At 31.8% G+C, this 19,623-nt stretch overlaps 2 protein-coding genes across 4 annotated transcripts; both read right to left on the reverse strand.

Annotated features, from left to right (window-relative positions):
• Positions 1-3,502: 3,502 nt before the first annotated feature.
• On the reverse strand, positions 3,503-9,311 carry LOC131937769 (protein FAM221B). Its single transcript, XM_059295405.1, has 8 exons — positions 9,206-9,311; positions 7,021-7,113; positions 6,690-6,810; positions 6,304-6,444; positions 5,945-6,055; positions 5,435-5,638; positions 4,945-5,064; positions 3,503-4,710 (listed from the first exon to the last, which is right to left on the reverse strand). Exons 1-8 carry the CDS (start codon positions 9,248-9,250, stop codon positions 4,466-4,468), a joined length of 1,080 nt encoding a protein of 359 aa, XP_059151388.1. The 5' UTR covers positions 9,251-9,311; the 3' UTR covers positions 3,503-4,465.
• A 1,185-nt stretch (positions 9,312-10,496) lies between these two features.
• Positions 10,497-19,248, reverse strand: LOC131937801 (vacuolar protein sorting-associated protein 33B). Of its 3 annotated transcripts, none has more exons than XM_059295445.1 (19): positions 19,141-19,248; positions 18,014-18,099; positions 17,295-17,375; positions 16,859-16,923; positions 16,421-16,538; positions 16,054-16,194; positions 15,853-15,957; positions 15,496-15,589; positions 15,300-15,377; positions 15,049-15,116; positions 14,682-14,768; positions 14,497-14,590; positions 14,091-14,165; positions 13,801-13,865; positions 13,523-13,624; positions 13,021-13,257; positions 12,662-12,755; positions 12,155-12,268; positions 10,497-12,054 (listed from the first exon to the last, which is right to left on the reverse strand). In XM_059295445.1, exons 2-19 carry the CDS (start codon positions 18,071-18,073, stop codon positions 11,972-11,974), a joined length of 1,761 nt encoding a protein of 586 aa, XP_059151428.1. In that variant the 5' UTR covers positions 18,074-18,099; positions 19,141-19,248; the 3' UTR covers positions 10,497-11,971. The 3 variants fall into 3 exon arrangements, with proteins under 3 accessions (XP_059151428.1, XP_059151429.1, XP_059151430.1); XM_059295446.1 differs by lacking the exon at positions 19,141-19,248 and adding an exon at positions 18,899-18,971; XM_059295447.1 differs by lacking the exon at positions 19,141-19,248 and adding an exon at positions 18,414-18,484.
• Between the last annotated feature and the right edge of the window lie 375 nt (positions 19,249-19,623).

Genomic DNA, 19,623 nt, shown 5'->3' on the forward strand with positions numbered 1-19,623 from the left:
TAAACGCGATTTGTGCTAGCATTTTCAAACTTAAGTATATAAAGATCTAGCTCCCCCCCCCTTCTATTTTACATATGATTTCCTGCAGACAGTTTTGGCCTTGACTATTTCTTCTTTCACTACACTATTAACTGCCTTTCTGGGGATGTGCCATATCCCTTCCCATTTCTTGGTTCCTACTCCACTGATGCTTGTCTGCATATATTACATAGGCGTAGATTAGAAATTGTGTCGGTCCTAAGCACTTACTTTATTATACTAGACCTGTTTATGAATCCCTAAATATAGTTTGCTGGTGTCTGTTTGTCTCTGGGGTATGCAGTAAAACAAAAAGGCTGGTTAAAGATCACAACGCAAAGGTCTGTATAAGCTCAAGGTAACCGCACTAGGTGTTGAGGGTCAGATGACAGTGAACACTAGCAGACTAGCAACTGATCTCAATGCAACTTAGTGGCTGAGCTTAAGGACTTCAGCAAGGGAACTGGTAAATTGGACACACGCGAATTTGTGTGTGACTAGTATACTCTGTTCACCATCTGGAAACCGATCTCAAGGCCATCTAGCTACTGAGCCTATGACTCACAAGGACATTGTTAAACTGGCCAAACACTGTATTGCGTTTGGCGTTAGTTAACACTTGTCACAAGATTGTACAAAATCTCAAGGTAACTACCTGCCGAGCTCAGGACATCAGCATAGCTCTGGAAAACAAATAACCGCACAATATGTTGACGGGTTCATGTTACACTGGCTATCTATGGCCACAAGCTGGAAACCGATCTCAAGGCAACTTAGTGGCCGAGCTCAAGGACTTCAGCAAGTGAACTGGTAAATTGGACACACACGAGTTTGTGTGTGACTAGTACACTCTGTCCACCATCTGGAAACCGATCTCAAGGCCATCTAGCTACTGAGCCTATGACTCACAAGGACATTGTTAAACTGGCCAAACACTGGCGTTAGTTAACACTTGTCACAAGATTGTACACAATCTCAAGGTAACTACCTGCCGAGCTCAGGACATCAGCATAGCTCTGGAAAACAAATAACCGTTGACGGGTTCATGTTACACTGGCTATCTATGGCCACACGCCGGAAACCGATCTCAAGGCAACTTATTGGCCGAGCTCAAGGACTTCAGCAAGTGAACTGGTAAATCGGACACACACGGTTTTGTGTGTGACTAGTACACTCTGTCCACAGCTGGCAAACGATCAAGCCAACTTATTGGTCGACCTAAAGGAAGGGGAGGTATTAAATCTGAATGGACTTCCAAGAGAGCGCTGCACTATTTTTGTAGTTACCGTAGCGACGTTCCGGTATAAGCTAGTCTATAAGCGGGGATCTATAATCTATAAAAAAAAGCCGCCAGTGTCGTTTCGCACTTTTACGTACTTCCATCCTTCCAAAAGTCAGTCATCGGTATAGCCACTTTGTCTTCGTTTTTTTAAGCTGGAGAATGTGGTCATCCATGTGGAAGACTCTCCCTGAGCGCGGACTCCCGGGTAAACGTGTTGTTTGGTGGCTTTTTTAATTACGCTGCGGGTTTGGGGGAGGAGGGATATGTGCCGACGTCCGTGACAGCGTTGGTTAATTTTATTTTTACCGTTGCATAATTTTTGTGAATATCTATATCCACACCAAAATGCTACCGCCACCCGCGCGCAGCGCGGTGCGCTAAGGGAACCCCACCCGAGCGCAGCGCAGAGCTTTAAGGCAATATCCATATCCACACCAATTCGACGCATACACAAGGGGCGTGCTACAACCACCAGATCTAATACAGTAGCGAATAAGCAGGAGGGATATCTGGGTGGATGTTTGTTAGATCGTTGCGCCATTTTATTTTTACCGTAGCTTACATTTCGTGAATATCCATATACACTCCTTGGTGCTACCGCCACCCACGCTCAGCGCAGTGGGTTGAAGGAATATACGCCCCAATGTAGGCTATGTAGGGACGCCCACCCGCGCGCATTGCTCTGAGGTAATATCCATATCCACACCGTACCGAAACACGGGCATAAGCTTGTCTATAATATAAGCCGTCAGTATCGTTTCGCACTTTCTCGCACTTCCGTCATACCGTCATCGGTATGGACACTTTGTCTTCGTTTTTAGATCTGGGAGAGTGTAATCGTGCGTGAGGGGGGTTTTCCCTGAGCGCGGAGGCTCGAGGAAACGTGTTGTTCATCTATAGCCACTACATCTTCGTTGTAGGGCACGAACGCGTTGTTTATCATGCGTGGGAAGAGCGAAGGCCCTCTCTGGGTACGGACGATCGGGCGCGACTTTAGGTCCCTCCTTCCGTCATCTGTATCGCCACTTGGTTGGTCGTGCCTTAGGCGCAGACGACAGCGAAAACATGTTGTTCTTTGGCAGTTTACATTACACCACGGGGAGTATGCATGGTCGTTGAGTCTGGACCTAAGAAAATATTTTGAAGAAATCTGTCCTTTAGAAGTAGTATTTGTTCAGAAATAGGAAATAGCATTTAGTAATAATTTTGTTCCCCGAAAATCACTCGAAATGTGAGAGAATCAAGTTATCGGGATTTAAAAAAACAGGAAGAATAAGATCTTATACTTACATATAAAATTTCGTCTACCTAATTTTAACAGCATTCAAGTTATACTCTTTACACGAAAATAGAGCAAAGTACCGCTTACGGTTACCGGAAATTGCTCGAAATTTGAAAGAACCATGCGCAGTTAATGTCATACTTTTCTGATTCAGTGAGGTGTAAACCGTCAAGATTTGTCAATATCACGATTTAAATTTTTGCACAATTACAATCAGTGTTTCTTCCAGACCTTTTTCTATATAAATTATATAAATTTCATTTCGTTCCGGGGGGCGGTAGAAATTTTTCGGGGGGGGGGGGGGGGGGGCTTCGCTTCCCCGAAGAGATGCCTTTAAGAAACTCTGATTACAATGCTTCTTCTATAGGCCTATTTCGTATATTAGAAAGTAAAAGTAAAAAAAACAACAACAACAACAACCGTGTAACTCGTCTTGGTAAACGCAAAATGTTCAGCAGCTTTATTGTTTTTGTTGGTTGATTCCCTGTAAACACAAAATGTTCAGCAGCTTTATTGTTTATCTTTACTCAGAGATAGCTGTCCGGAAGTATATTTTCAGCAATGTGTTTTATGCTATCTGTAGTGATGTTTATCAGACTTTCTGAAACCATTAGCAGACCACTACCAAACACAACTGCAGAGATAAAACAGCATTGTCATAAAAATTTACATAGCTATTTTAAAATAAAGAACTTTGGAAAAAGAGTCGCTTGTTATTGGATATCTTCATTGCTAAAATAGGAAAATGTATAGATATTTCCGGAATGAAAACTGGGAAAATAAGAATAAAATTAAAAAACCAATACTCTTAAAAGCTTAAATGTATTTTACTATTATGGAATATACAAAATAGATTTTATATACATTACTATCATAAATATTTTACATTACTACTGAATAACTACAATACAATAAGAACAAATGTAAAAATTAAAAATAGTCAAATACAGATAAATAGCGTTTATTTAAAATGTTTTGTATGAACATAAGGTTTGCGAAGTTTTAGAACTTCTCGTGTTTTATAATAATTTAACACATTTAATAAAAGTGTGTTTGTAAAGAACAATTTTCTTCCAGTAATAAAATCAGATAATATAAGTATGGTTTTTAAAAAATGAATTTGTAAAATGTTATATACAATTTCACCATAAATGGCTTTTCAGAAATCAAAACTGCAGATGTCACTTTAAATGTGAAAAAATAGCAGGCCTACCAACATATTGTGTATGTATATATAAATGTAAGTACATATAAATATAAACTAAAAAGTTAAAATCAAATCCCTGATTGAAATGCAAGAAAATATGTTGTTTACCTATTTAACAATTTTAAAATTATTTAACTAATTTACCAAAGTAAGCCAACTAGATGGTATGTGGTATCAGTTCTTTCTTGTAGGCTTACTTAAGTTTAAGGAATATTAATAACTGGCCAGACAACATGTTAACTACCACAAGTGACATGTAACCTAAAGGACACTGGCTACAACATGAACTTCTTGCTTGACTGATTGGTGTGTATTAATATAATCATGTGCAACTTACAGGACACTTTGCTGTACATTTTAACATAATTCCCTGTTGTATCAAAAGTTTAACAACATTATTTTACTATAGGCCTTATTTTAAGCCAACTATTAAAATATATTTATATATACTACTTTTAAATGAAGCTGTACACTGCAAAGATAGATAATTCTAATTGAATTTTGGCCATCCATAACACATCACATAATTTTCAATAAAAGAAAGACATTACAAATGTTTAGAATATTCTCTGATCAGTACTTTACATATTCAACAATTCATAGAGAGTGCATATTCATTATCATACTGATCAAACGAAGATCAAATTAAAAGACAAATTCCAATCAAGTTTGTTCATTAATCATATGTAGGTCTGAAACCGCTAGCGCCACCTCTTGCACCACTAGCGCCCCCACTAGCACCACTAGGACCTGGGTATTTGCCTCCCTTTATCTGCACCAGCTGGTTGTTGCCTGTGACTGCATTTGGTGGAATGGCATCAAACTGCTTGAGCTCCAGGTAGCGACTGTCATCCTGATCATTACCAGATAAAGCAATGTTGCGCAGGTCTGGCATCTCAGCAAAGGGAAGCCAGTCTGTTCCTACATTAATTAAAAAGAATAGAATTAATATTTCTATATTGATTATTACTGTTACTGTAAATATTTTCTATTCTGGTTTTAGAGGTCTTTTTTTTTAAAAAATGCCACCATGCAAATGTCTGTGGATTATTAAAATATTTGTACTCGATTTAATATTCAACAGCGTTAATAATTTTACAGACTAAATATTAGCTAATTAATTAAAGATTGCATAATTAATGGAATAGGACTGACCCACAGGCAAGCCCTGCTCTCTCCGAGATTGCTCAGAATCAAAAAATGTCTGATGATCTTCCCAGTGTCTATCACAGGCAGCGCACAAAAAGTCTGAGTAAAATCCTCCACAAGGACAGCCTGAGATGAAAGGATTACCTTCAAACATGTAGATCTATTACATATTTTTAAAATATTTTATTACCTATGTATAAGTATACATCATAACATAACAGACAAAAAGGAAATGTTGTTATATGTTAACTGAAAAGTTGTGATAACCAACATAATCAAAGCATAATGAACTTACCACTTATAACAGTAATCACTTAAATAAAAGCAAGGCACTCATAACATTATATAATCATACAATGAAAAAGAGTAGGCCTAAATATTGAAAATTTTAAAAATTTACAAAAGTTAAAAATTACTTTTGTTTTACAATGAGGCCCTCTAAGCTCATGAAAGGAAATTTCACCGAAATCTACAACTTAACTCCAGATAAAATTACCTTTTGTCTTACAACGATGAGGCCTACTAGGCTCATGAAAGTTGTGTGTGTGTTTACATTTACATTTGGCTCTCCATGCAGCTGCATCAAATCCTGGCCTCTTCGGCAACCAAAACTCCCCAATATCCTCAGGCCTATTGGGTACCCACAAGTAAGCTTTGCAAGTGCATCCTGGAACTCTACAAGGCACTTTGACACTCAAAGCTGTGAAGATAAAGTTCCAGTAAAGTTTGGATGAAAATGTTAACAACAATAAATTTTTGTTCTCTTAATTACCAGGACTGTAAATTAAAATATTAAAACATTTTCCTGTTGGTTCTAATATTAAAACATTTAAGCTTTATTTACTTTAATACTTGACAATTAATAATAGTGTAAAACTTCTGTAAAACTGTTATTATATGAATAAAAACTATTAATTCAATAGTTTAAATTACAATAGAATGAATAATGCTTTTATTTAAAATTGCCATTCAAAGACTGCAACTCTAAAATAAGAATTTAAATTACCATTGAAAGACGCATGCTCCGAGAGTGTGTGGTCACAAAAACACCTGGATGTGTAAAATATACGTTGACAATCATGCTGAAACTCTGGGCATCTCCATCCAATATAAATTCCTAAAATATCAATTTCAACTTGTTATTTTAATAATATTTTTATGTTCATTGCATAACTGCTAAAAAAAAATTTTAATTCTTAATCAGTGTTTTCAGTTCTTGTAAACTATTTTACACGTATAAAAAGAATAATCTTACAAGGTTTTTTAAATGTTATATAATGCAAGTATTAAAATACTATTTAAATGATTAACCTATTACTACAAGAAATCTTTTTTTAATGCACATTAAAAATTTTCTTCTATTACCTGTTTTCTGCGCTTCTATTGCTGCAACAGTTTCAGTGTCAAAAAGTTCCTTCAATTTGGGAGCAAAATCATCATTCATTGCTTTAGCCATAGAAACAACATCATACTTTTCAGCAGGTTTGATCACTCTCATCTTGTATCCTATCAAAACAAAAACAACAGCTTGAAAAAATGCTTTATATACTATTTCTTTTAAAAACAACATTTAACTAAGATGTTAAAGAAACATTTTAAATACACCTGTGATTATGAGTAGCCAACAAATGTAATACATTTTCTTATTATGCTTAACAATTTCTTTTGTGATCATGAAACATTTTCATTAAAATGTGTATACAGCTATAAAAAATATTATTAAAACCCATCTGTAAACATCACTGGCCCACCTTCAGGGACATACATTCCATTAACTTTCTTAATAGGGAGTTGAGAATTTTGTAGCTTCTGCATCATTGATTGTTGACCTTTGGTGGACACAGCTTGACTTTGACCTTGACTTGGCTTGGACTTTACATAGAGTAAATAATTAATTAAGGTTTGCACCAACTTCTTCTGGGTAAATTCAGTTATACTACAATTCACAATTTATAAGAGCATCTGTTGACCTAGATCATATTAAATAACTATTGGTGTTTCTATAAAACCACAATCATTTAAATTTTCAAATGTTCAGAGCTAAATGTTGGAAAAAATCTCAAGTTTTCTAGAAAAACAAACCTTCCCCTTGATCTGTAAAGCTTCATTTTGACCAGAAGCTGAAGAGTGAGCTTTCTGTTCTGAAGATGTGCTCGCCTTTCTTGAAGTCCCTGTCTTGAATTATAAAAACACAATAAATTCAAACCTCCTTCTTCTTCTTTTTTCTTAATTGAATGGTATTTCCTCCAACACAATTAAGTATTACATGTCAACATGTTATACACCTTATGTTTGCTTTTGGGGTTTTCTCTCCCAGATAGTGAACCTCATCTACCCAGGATTCAAATTTGGGACTTCTGGAGTAAGTAATCACATGCTCTCCTGAGCTATCATGTTGTCCCCAACTTAGACCAATAAGTGGTTTTTACATAGTTAGTATGGCCTATATAAAATAATAATGCAAACGTGCTTGGGATCTCAAAGCCTAATACATTTTTTTCATAATAATCAAGAAAAAATAATCTTTTACTGGAAACTCCTAATCCTAATTATAAATGTTTTTTAAGTGACCGGTGCCAAAAGCATACAATTACCATCTATTGAAGAAGGCTGTTTTATGCTTTTTACTGTAAGACTATTCTTTTAGCACAAAATTTATGCTGGAATATTCTACTATTTAAAGGTTAAACAAATGTAGCTTATACTGGTATTAATATTACTATACTAGGATATTACCAAAAATACTCTTTATATTTATTTTGTTTAGATTCTCTGTAAAAATATTTTATAAAATAAAAAACAGGAAATCACTGCAGGTGTTCATTGGTTTAGTACATCCATAAACAATGTCAATTTTTAAAAGGATTTTATCCCCTCCCCTGCCATTGTCATCCCCCCCCCCCCCCCACCAAATAACATCACACATCAACTACAAGTTCCTTGAAACTGCAATTTTGTTTTTTTAAAACAGCTTTTTCTTTTTTCTAAAGTATTTACTGAGCTCAGTCAACACTAAGTAGGCCCTACATTCAACAGCTGTTATTGCAATTTACCATAATAATCTTTTAAAAATACAAAACAGTGGCTTAAATTCAGTTTCTGTCATTATTTATAAAAATTGCCTAAATGTGTCATCAAACTTTCTGAACTCCCTCCTCTTCTATTGTCACACTTTGTCATAAAAGTCCAAACACCCCACCTCCTGTAGGAATGTGATATCTTTTATGGACCACTCCTATGTTATAAATTATATTAGTAATCTACGTGAATTATAAAACATTTTAATAGCCCTAAACATTATAAATAAAAATATTTAATCTATAGCCTAGGCCGTATTTATATTAAAATATTCTTATTATTATTATTACATAGCACTCCTAGTGTGGATGGAGGGTTTCATAATTTTGTGAATGGGTGTGTGTGGGGGAGGGGGATGTTCATACTTTGCATTTTAAAAAAGTAATGTTAGAAACTGAATTTTAGTTGTTATTTTGCATTTTAGACACCTGTTTTTATAAATTGATTAATATACTCTATGTTGGCCGAGCACAGTCAATATTTTAAAAAGAAATCGATGTTTAAAAACATTAAATTGCTTAATTTTAAGTGTGATTGTAGGCTGTGTTACTTCATTTTAGGGGGTGGTCTCACTTTTTGTGATAGCATATGTGATGAAGGGGGAGGGGTGAAGGTAAAATCATTTTAAAAAGTACTGTAACCCATTAATTATTGTGATTATTATGCAGAATAATAGTAGGCCTATTATTTTTATTGTTATTGAGCCAATTATTTATTTCATATAAATAAATACTATTAAATAATAAATAAATAATCAACATTAACAATTCACAACAAAAAGAAACATGTTTTATTTAAAAGTTTTAAACACACTGACATCACATTGATTTTAGGATTAGAAATAATCATACTCATGCAAAATTACTAAATTAGCCTACAACCTAATAAAAACTATATAAAATAATGGACAAACAACACATTAATTTCTGTAAATTTCATGTAATATTAATAAAGAAGAAGTAGATATCTAGAGATTATCACTTTCTTTTTAGATATAATCCAAAATAATGTACTCTACTACGGTGACAGTCTAGGGCGTGGCCATAATTTTAAAAAATTTTAAACGGTGATTGTGATGTACGATTTTTGAAACAGTTTCATTATTTTTACAGTTACTAGCTGGCCTGGTGAAGATTGTTCGTCGAAAATGGTTTAAGTTAAACCTGATATACAATTTCAGCTATGTTACCTGTTTAGAAGCTGGTCCTTCCTTTCCAGTAGGACTTTTTTTCATTTTCGATTGTTGTTTACAAGTACTCTAGTTAAATGATTCATTCATGCGGCCATTTATAAACAATGAATGTCGCTAAGCTTATTACCAAATTTAGTTTCGAACTATTATTTCTTTTTCTATTTTTTTTTAATGGAAAACAATGTAGATTGTAGAGTCTAACCAAACTTAAATATTGCCACTGAGCGCAGCATGATTTTACGATTAACTATAGATTTAGAATCTAAATGTATATAAATCCCACTACAATATATAGACTATTATAGATAGTAATAGATAGCCATAGGCCTTAAGTCTTCACAAAAAACCCTCTAAAATAATTATAATCATAAGACATCACAAAGTACCTCTTCCCTGCCCAAAATTGAAATATAATATAATTCATACTTGTTATGAAATTTAGACCTAAATTTTTTTCCATCAGTTCTGTTCTAAAGAACTCTGAAATAACTGCTACATCATATTTCTTGATTCCCCCTCCCCCATATTGTCACTATTTGTGTTTATGTTATGAGTGTTATGTTTGTTTTTTCTTTTGTGTTTTTTTTGCATTTGTGTGTGCATTGTGTTTTCATTTAGATCTATGTTTTTATTTGCGTTTATTTTTTCTTTTGTGTTTATGTTGTATTTGTGTTTTCTTTTGTGTTTGTGTTGTGTTTTCTTTTGTGTTGTGTTTAGTTTTGTTCTGTTCCCAAGTTGGTACATTTAAAAAGATTTACCATGGCGGAGGACGGGTATACAGCTAGTATATATATATATATATATATATATATATATATATATATATATATATATATATATATATATATATATATATATGGGCCTATTTATGATCCTGAAATAAAAAAAAAATCACTATAACACTGAATCTAACCATTGGTATAGAAGAAAAGCCAGCTCCATTATGTATTATGAACCTTAGTATTCTTATGGTAAAATCTTTGAGATCTTAATTTTGTATTTTTAATATAACCAAGGAATAATCTGTGTAAAGTATCATTAGTAATCTGATTTCAAGTAAATGTCTATTTGTAGGCAGGTGAGTCATGTAGAAATAGTTTCTTGTTGCTCAGGCATTCATTCATATGGACACAGCTTACCTAATTTGAAAATTGTAGCCAGGCTCTGAAGTCATATACAAATATTTTTATCTTGCTGAGTACTTCGCTTCTAACCAAGCTTGATATTTAAAAAAAAGGTAAACAAAAATATCTCATTATTTGATATTTATTTAACATTGCAGCCGGTTAAATAATTTTCTGATGAATGAGTAAGTTAGTATTAAAATTAAAAACAAAGATCATTAATGTTCAATTGCATTTTAATCACTGGGATTAATAACAGGTAAATTGATTTTATTGGATTTTCAAACATTTTTAAAATAAATGTATACATTTATTTTGGTGGGGCATGTCAAAGCTTTAACAAGTGTAAACATTTTAAAAATACATAGTAAAAAACCTATTTCAGAATTTTAACATCACATTTCTTAGTCTGAAGAAAAGTTTAATGTATTCTCAGAACAGTTTATATTTGTTTTTGAAAATGAGGATTAAAATATCCATGTGCCCAAAAGTAAATCTTGCGTAAGTTACAAAATTATTGGAATGTGTTTTTAAATTAGTTTAATCTAAAAAAAATGAAATAACTTAACTTAAGCATTATATAAAAGAAGAGGTTAATTTGATTTATTCATGTTTGTATTATATATTACAGTCTTACACTTACAGAATCAACAAATGCAAATTTTCAAACACAGAGAAAAAACATTTCAGAATATTACAAATATTTGCAAAGTAAGCTAAATTAGGATATGACAAATAACGGATGTATGAATAAAGCAACTTTTATTGCACATGAAATTATGAATATAAAATTTGATGAAGTAAAATCTAAAATATGGGGAGATATCATAAACATTAAGGCATAAGAAAGTAATAGAGTACAAAACATTTTACGTGTATTAAAAACTATAAAAGAATATTGTTGTAATCAATTTTATAATCAATTAAGTTAAAAGTCATCGGACAATTTAGTTTTTTCCCCTGATGTATTGTTATTCAGATCAAACAAAATAAACAAAAAAGATAAAATTAATCTTTGAAAGTAAGATGAAAATACACAGCTTTTTCTTTTGTCTAATGTAAAGAGTAACTAGATATAAGCTTCCAAATTAAGCAGAAACAAAAATGATTTATAAGATGGAGACTAGGTATCTACATATCTTTGGCCACATTTTGATTTTCCTGAAAAATTTGAAAATGTCAAGAACAACAAAACCAAAGAGTATTTTTTATTTAACTATGCTTACATATTATTTCAAACATGTATTGTTGACTTGTCTTATGTAGGTAAGTTACTGAACACATGTTTTACTCAGACTTGATTTGTGAATGATCTAGTAGTAAACTTAACATTTTCATTTATTCTATTTATAAAACATAAAAAAAAAATAAAGATCTTTGAGGATACTAAACATATATTTAACAAAATTATTTTTGCTTATTATGACACATACCATTTGCTACAAAAGCTATTCTTTTATGTGCGTTGGTGTAATATAAAGATACTTTTAACATTTCTCATGTTTTAATAATATATTGAGTTTGATGTAAAAGTATTAAATTGATACATAAATTGAAGTGGGTTTTATTACACATTTCTGATGTTAAGGCTAAAGCTATTGACACTCAAATACTGATTGCTTAGTAACAGCAAGAAATATTATTTGGGAGATTTTTCTATTAATGCTCCAAGAAGACTGTTGGCTGTGACAATAGCTGTTGTGGCTACAATTATTCTCACACCTGCAAATATATGGATGTTTAAAGTAAAAAAAATGACACATACATAAACAGGGCTCTACTGAAATTGCAAAGAAGAATCATTCAAATAATATGAGCTTACCCAGAGATTTTGCAATAAATCTAAGTGCACAAATCTCACTAAATGTGCAGCCACCAAGAAAGTAAACAAGGATAACTTTCATTGCTGGGTTTGTGACAGCTGGAGCACCTTTACCTGTCAATACAAAAAATTACATTAAATTTACAACAAAAATATCCTTAGGAGAAATTATTAATTTTAAAACAAAAAATAAATTCAAATTGAAATAACAAACTGATGAAATGATTGCCTAATGCTAGTTAGGTGAAGGGCAGTCTAGAAAGATAAGCTTTACAATAGAGAAAGATGAGCTTTACTTTAGGTGCCCAATAGATACTTCAAAGACTATTTTGTTAATTTTTTTTTTAAATTGTGAACAAAACTTCCATTGCTAATATGCAAAAACTTATTAAGTTGTAATGATTTATTAGAAATTATTTTATTTTCCATAGCACTGGCATTTTAGTAACTAACTGTGATCCATTAATAAATGAAGTCATAAAGTTAAAACAACTACACATGACCAACCTAAACTCCTGTGTTTTACTTTAATGTCAGAATGTAATCCTCCACACATTCTACCAACATCTTCAAGCCCTATTAAAGTATCTCTTGTTAAAATCTGAAATTTGATGACATTTTATTAATTATAATGAAATAAAATTGGTATTTTTCTCCAAAAAAATATATGTATAATTGTTACATTTATTTCCAGTTTAACTTAACCACTCCAAAGCTTTTAGCTAGTTTTGAAGAATAATTATACTTTATCTGAACTTTGATTTACACTTTATTTCAAACTTTAATTTCGTTTAATAAAACAATAGTGAAAAGTTAAATTTGATAAAACTAATAATATTTAAATGATCAAACATCCCATGTTTTACCTGCTCTACAATCTTACACGGTAAAGGCGTGTAAGCCCCACTAAAAATGTAAGAAACATCGCTTGGATTTTTTAGGTCCATCTCCTCTGTCAATTTAGGAACAAGGCCAAATTTGCGGTTAAAAAATTTGAAATTTGATTTTCTAGCTGCAAATTTTGTTTGTGCTGTTTCTTGTTCAGTGAGTAAACCCAGTTTTTTCAGGTTGAAAAATGTCACAGCATGTTCAAAGCCATGGCTCTAAAAAGAAAAATACAGCTAAGTAGTTTAACCTAGTCTAGTAATAGTATCACTTTCCTGTTATTTTACTCAGGGATGATTAAAAGTTCTATCAAGATCTTACATGCAAAAACTTGATATTCTATATCAAGATTTTACAAGAAGACAAAGACACTTTATATACTTTTTATCTTGATCAAACATGAGGAAATTTTGTATCTAGATTTTACATGAGGAAACTTTGTGTCAAGATCTAACAAGAGGAAACAATTTATCTAGATCTTACATGTAGAAACTGAGTTTTGAATGATTTGTAGTCCTTGATGCTGAGTCCTTCTTGCGTAAGGGACAACAGACACAGGAGTCTTAACGTAAGTATTAGGGATAGCTGGAAAATAAAACAAAAATCACATTGTAACTAAACATAATGGCCTAGTAAAATACAGCTGTTGATAAGTAGATCTAAAACTGAAATTATACTTTGAGGGATAGGTTCACTTGAACAAAAATAATAAAAGAACTATCTTGCATGCAGAAGTTGTCATATACCATCATGCTTCTTACCTGCTTGTGTATACATTCTTCAATGTAAGTCATGCTTAACCTTGTGTCTGAACCTTCCAACAAATCTAAGAGAGTTTTTAAAAGTATAAAAATGCATGCTTGCCTCTGTTTTATTCATCTATATTAGATAAAAATCTTTAACAGAACCTTTCATTACTTCATAAATATTCAGATAAATATATTTTAACCATAAAAATAACCTTGACATTAAAATTACAACACCTACAAACATTTAAAATGTCAAAATGCAGTCTTTGGTATTATTTTCGTAATTGATTAAGTTAACTTACTTTGTTCAGTTCGGATAAACTCTTCAAAATCATACTTTCCTTTTGTTTTCATTACTGTTTCACATGCACTAATATCTACAACAAAAAATTTATACCAGTATACAATCTGCAGGAAATAAATACATTTGGCTAGAAAGAAAGAAATGAAAGTTTTTTAAAAGATGTAAGTAGTTTAAGAATTCTGTTCAAATCTTTATAACAATAATTTTAGACAACTGTTTCCTACTTAGGTTAAATTGTTTGAAAAAAATTTCATATAGCATAGCCAATATTCAATTTATAGGAAATAAATATATTTGGCTTGAAACAAATATATGAAGTTTTGAAACCATAAGTAGTCTATGACTTCCATTGACATCTTTAGCTTAAATCAACTGTTTATTGCTTGAAAAGATTTCAGACTTACGTAGTTCTAAAATCTTCTGTTGGTGCTTCAGCACACGCAGCTCATTGGCAACATAATTCTTCATGTCTCCAACAGTTGCAAGACTGTCCTTCTTCTGAAAAAAAAAAATATAAAACACCTTCATAAAATCATCTTTAGTAATGCTTTACACTATAAAAATACAACACAGTTGTATCACTGCTTACACTGTACAAAGCCTGCAGCTCTTTGGCTTTTCCACTGAGATAGGCAAACACATGAGAGAAATGGCGGTCTCTTATTTGGCTGTAAATCTGAAATTATGAGTAAAGTTTTTTTTTTTTGGTGAGCACCAGTCAAAGATAAAGTTTGTTTTAGTGAAAACTAGAACAAAATATTCTAAGGAATAATTTTTAAGACCTATAAACTTTCAACACAATAACTGTTAATAACTATTTAAAATTTTCATTTTAAGTGATTCATTAAACAAATATAAAAATTAATAGTTAGGAAACTTGTTAGTCTAAGATAAACAGCCAATTATGTATTCAATGTTGAAAGGCAATACAAGAGCAAAGAGAAGCTTGTTCTTACATCATCTTTACTTGTAAGTAACAGCATAGTCTCTTTCTTATCTTTATCAGTGGTAAAGTTCATCATAGCTAGCAAATATAAGAGTAATAATTAGCAAATTCACAGAAAACAATTAAATGCTGAAACTAACATATTTAGTAACAAAAAAATAACAAAAGGGATTTTTTTTAAGCAACTAATTAATTCTGTAACATAAAATTTTAACAGCAAGTTTGGTGTAATTAAGGAATAAGAATAAATATAAAACTAACAGCATTCAATGCCAAAAGTTTCATCCAATAAAGCTTCATAGGTCATTGGAGAACAAAGAGGTGACACATAGTCAATATCTGGAAATCAAACATCAATACAACTTAGTAGGCAAATTGATAGTTCATATGCTGTTATACAAAACTTCCTAAAGTAAAACTAACAGTTTATCATAGATCTAGAAGTAAACACAATTACCTCTGTCAACAATAAAGAGTTGACCTATGTGAAATTTGGAATCTTTATGTTCTACATGGGGTTCAAACATTGTCTGCATTAAATCATACACCATCTGTCAATTCAAAGTGTCAAGTGCTATTGAAAAATGTGAAATGAAGTTCCTTAATGAACAAAACAAAACAATGTTTAGAGTTTCATTGCAATCTGCGAGTTTAGTTAATTTGGCAATTAAAACAAGAAACAACACCTAGCATTTAAAAAGCAACATTTTATTAAAAATGAAAAGAGAAGGTAATTATTTTTAACTAAGTTTTAGCAGATGTTCACACCACAGTAATTTTTTTTACAAAATCTAAGTTGCTATTTAAATGTTACCCTAGATCCTTTTCCAATAGCATAAACATTTGGAATCTTGCCAAAAAGTCTTTGAAGATTTACAAGAGATGATGATATGGTGTGTAGCCAGGTGGTGTCGTTATCCTGTCAATAGAATCATATCTATAAGAACACCCACACACATATTTAAGCAGGAAATAAAACAGTGTTATATACACTTTTTAAAAATACACAACTAACCAGGTAAAATGAAGTAAAAAACTCTGGAAATTCAAGAGAAAGCAAGTCAGTGTCTAAGGGAAACAACTCTAAAGGAAATTCGTCAAATGTTACATGCCCAAGTACACCTTCACTCTCCAATATTGACTCACAAACATGAATCTGTAGAGAATAAAAAGTTACCAAAATCATATTTCTTAATAATAAAAAAAAAACAAAAGATACTTTCAACCACTACTTACAAGATGGAATAAGGTATCATATTTTCTACTTATTAATTTTAAAACATTTAAAATTGTACAAAATATTTTTCCATTTAAAACTTCAGTCAAACTTTTTATAATTGAATTTAATAATACTTAACTTTTAAACTAATAGATTTTTATACCTTTCGTGGGACAAAAATAATTTTATATGACCTCTTATGACCTTCACTTATTTCTGTATTGATATGATCAGCAATATATTTCATTGTAAGCATTCGTGGCCGGACAAGATACAATCGTCTATAGTAAAAAAAAAAGTATTGTTAGTATAAAATACAATAGTAAAAACGAAATTTCAAAAATAATTACAAAGCCCTTTTAAAGACAATTTTTAAAAGGGCATTTATTGTCAACTGATTATTGCTAACAAATAAAATATAGCTTATTATTTTTGCTTGCTAATTTCTATTGTTAAAATATCATATTCAACTTGATATATTCAATTAAAACCTGGCATTCTTTTGTTGATATTTTTAAATGTACCTATTTTTTTTAGAAAAAACTTGAGTAGACAAAGATTACCCAAGTTCTTGAGCTACAACAGAAATGATAAAACATACTTCCCACATCCAGGTAAAGATTTTCTTTCTGGGTCCAACTTATATATTTTGCTGACCCCATGTTCCTTCAGAGATTAAAAATATAGATGTATTTAATTAATCTGTTTAAAAAAATAAACATAAAAATGAAGCACAGAAATATTTAATAATAATAGCCTCAGATTATACATTGATATTAAGCATAAAAATTATTATTCTATTGAACAACTTTTCATTATCAAGTATCAACCATCAAAGCCTAGACGACCAAGATGGTCAAATGTGTTTCTTATGACCCGTAAGTTATTAAAGATTACGGTTTAAAGCTTTGATGTTTAAAAATGTAGGTCAGCATGGTCAGTTGATTGAGCCAACTACTCATGTGAAATCTTTAAGTTTCACAAAAAGCTATAATAGTTTCTTTTTCAAGAACAATACCTCCAAGTTAAATAATCACCTTCAAAAATGAATGTCCAGCAACTCGATCTAAAGATTTTGTTAAATCTCCATCTAAGACTAGATCCTTCTCCTCTGGAATCTGTTTAAAGAAAAGCAGAAATTACAAAAGAAGACTGTTTCTAAGCAAATTTTATATATTAAAAACAAACTTTTCTTAAAACTAGCAAAAGCAACACTAACCTTTAACAATAGATTTAAAATATTCCTACAACACAAAGCTCTATCTATATATATATAATTCTCTGTATGGGGACCATACAAGACACCACGCAGCTTAGCTGTTACTCCCCCGCTCTCCAGGCATATCGCTACCACCCTCATCCCCACCTGTCAGGTGAGCTATGGTTCACCCCGAATGTTTACAACAGTAGAGCCGGTTCGGATAAGTGACGGCTATTAGTGGCAGGTAATTTAGTTTTTAAACGATTTGAAACTAAGGGGAGATAAGTTCTGCTTGGTATTTTCATTGTCATCTGTAAATGGCTGCTTTTACTGGGCGGGGAGGGGTGGGGGTGGGGGAGTGGGGCAGGCAGGGGGTAGGGTAGTGTTGAATTCACATATTATGAATTGTTGATAAGTAGAAAATAAATCAACTAAATAGTGGCGTATGCTATGTCACGGGTCAGCTCGTTCTTATAGTTGTAACATTAATCTAACAGGGTTAATGCAGCACTAATGCTAAAACATATAATTTTAAAAGTGATCTGTCCAACTTACAGAAACAAGAATGTGGGCTAATAGTGTTTTCAAAAGCTTGGTAAGTTCTTGAAGATCCATTTTAAGGATTTTTATTATAATCTCATCTGTGGTATAAAAATAGATTTACATTTTAGGCCTTAAAATAATAATGCTAATTTACAAATTTAAGCTTTTCCACCATGTCATGGTGATAGTGTTTTTCCTAGACATGTATGCTTTGTAGTGTATTCTATATTATTATTATGCATAGAAATCAACTACTAATTTAATCATAAATGTCACAAGTGTAAACAGCGCTACTAATCAAACATGCCACAAGTGTAAACAGGGGTATTAAACTACAGTTGACTACAAATTACACAGACATAACATAAAGAATATTATAAAGCTCTACTACAATGGAGGCTACTTTACTTACTTCAGCTCAGTATTACAGTCTTACTCAGACTCTACTCTTATTTACTCTTTTAACAGACACACTGCAGATTGAGGTAGAGTAGAATCTCAGTAGCCACACTTACTAATTACTAATTAACTCTAAACAAATTTATTAATTTAATTAGCAATTACTAGGCCTAGGGCCTTGTACATTTTGTACTTTATACTAAAGTACTAAATTAAGAAATTAAGAATATAAATACTATTAAATAGGGCCTAACTAGATTCTACACTATCTACTATCTACACAGATGAGTAAGTCTAACTAACCTTTACTAAACTAAGTCTTACTAAGTAAACTCTCAAACAACTAAACTTTACTAAACTAACTAAATTTAAAATTACTAAACTAAAGGCAAAGGGTACAGTACACCATACTACAGTCTGTACTCTGAGTCAAGTCAGTAGACCTGGCTTGAAAGTGAAACTGGGTGACTAGATTTAAAACCTTAGTTAGATTGCTACCTCGTTTAGCAGACTGCAAAGTTTAGCTGTTTACAGTGTTTAACAGTTAGCTTAATTTTTAATTAATATCTAATCTAGATCTACAGTCTAGATTCTAGGATCTAGTTATTAAGTTAAGATCTATTTTTTTTCTTTCCTGGTGTAGCCCTGGTGTAGAAGAGTAGCTAGATTCTAGATAGCCTAATTAAATTATTAATAATTATTTAATTAGATAGGCTATCTATCTAGAAATTAAGATCTACCACACTAAAATCGTATGCAAAATTTAAATTAAAACACCATATTAGTTATCACTAGACTAGACGGCTAGATCTAAAATAAAAAATCTAGATTAAATAGAAATTTAGCTCTATTGAATATTTGTTTACAAATTACCTCCCCTTATATATGACTTCCGTTACAGTATAAAAAGTGGTTGGCCACTTTAAATCATAATTTTTTTATCATGAAAATTTATTTTAAAAAAAACATTTTAAACCATTCTGTATTTTTATTGATACTATAATTAATAATATACTCATACTAGTAATCAGGGCTGGCGCTATATATAAGATAAGGTGAACTAGGTGGTCGCCTAGGGGGCTCCAAAATGGGTTGGAAAAACAAATTGTAAGTTTGGGGGGGGGGGGGGGGGGGGGTGCAAATCGCAAGTTGGTCTTCGGCGCTGGGAAGGGTCGCTACGCCTCTGTTAATACAGGGGCACGAAAAAATTGCAGGGTGCTTTT

This window comes from Physella acuta, unplaced genomic scaffold (genome assembly GCF_028476545.2).
Source record: "Physella acuta isolate Inbredline_101_S28 unplaced genomic scaffold, ASM2847654v3 ptg000222l, whole genome shotgun sequence".
NCBI classification, from domain to species: Eukaryota; Metazoa; Mollusca; class Gastropoda; family Physidae; genus Physella; species Physella acuta.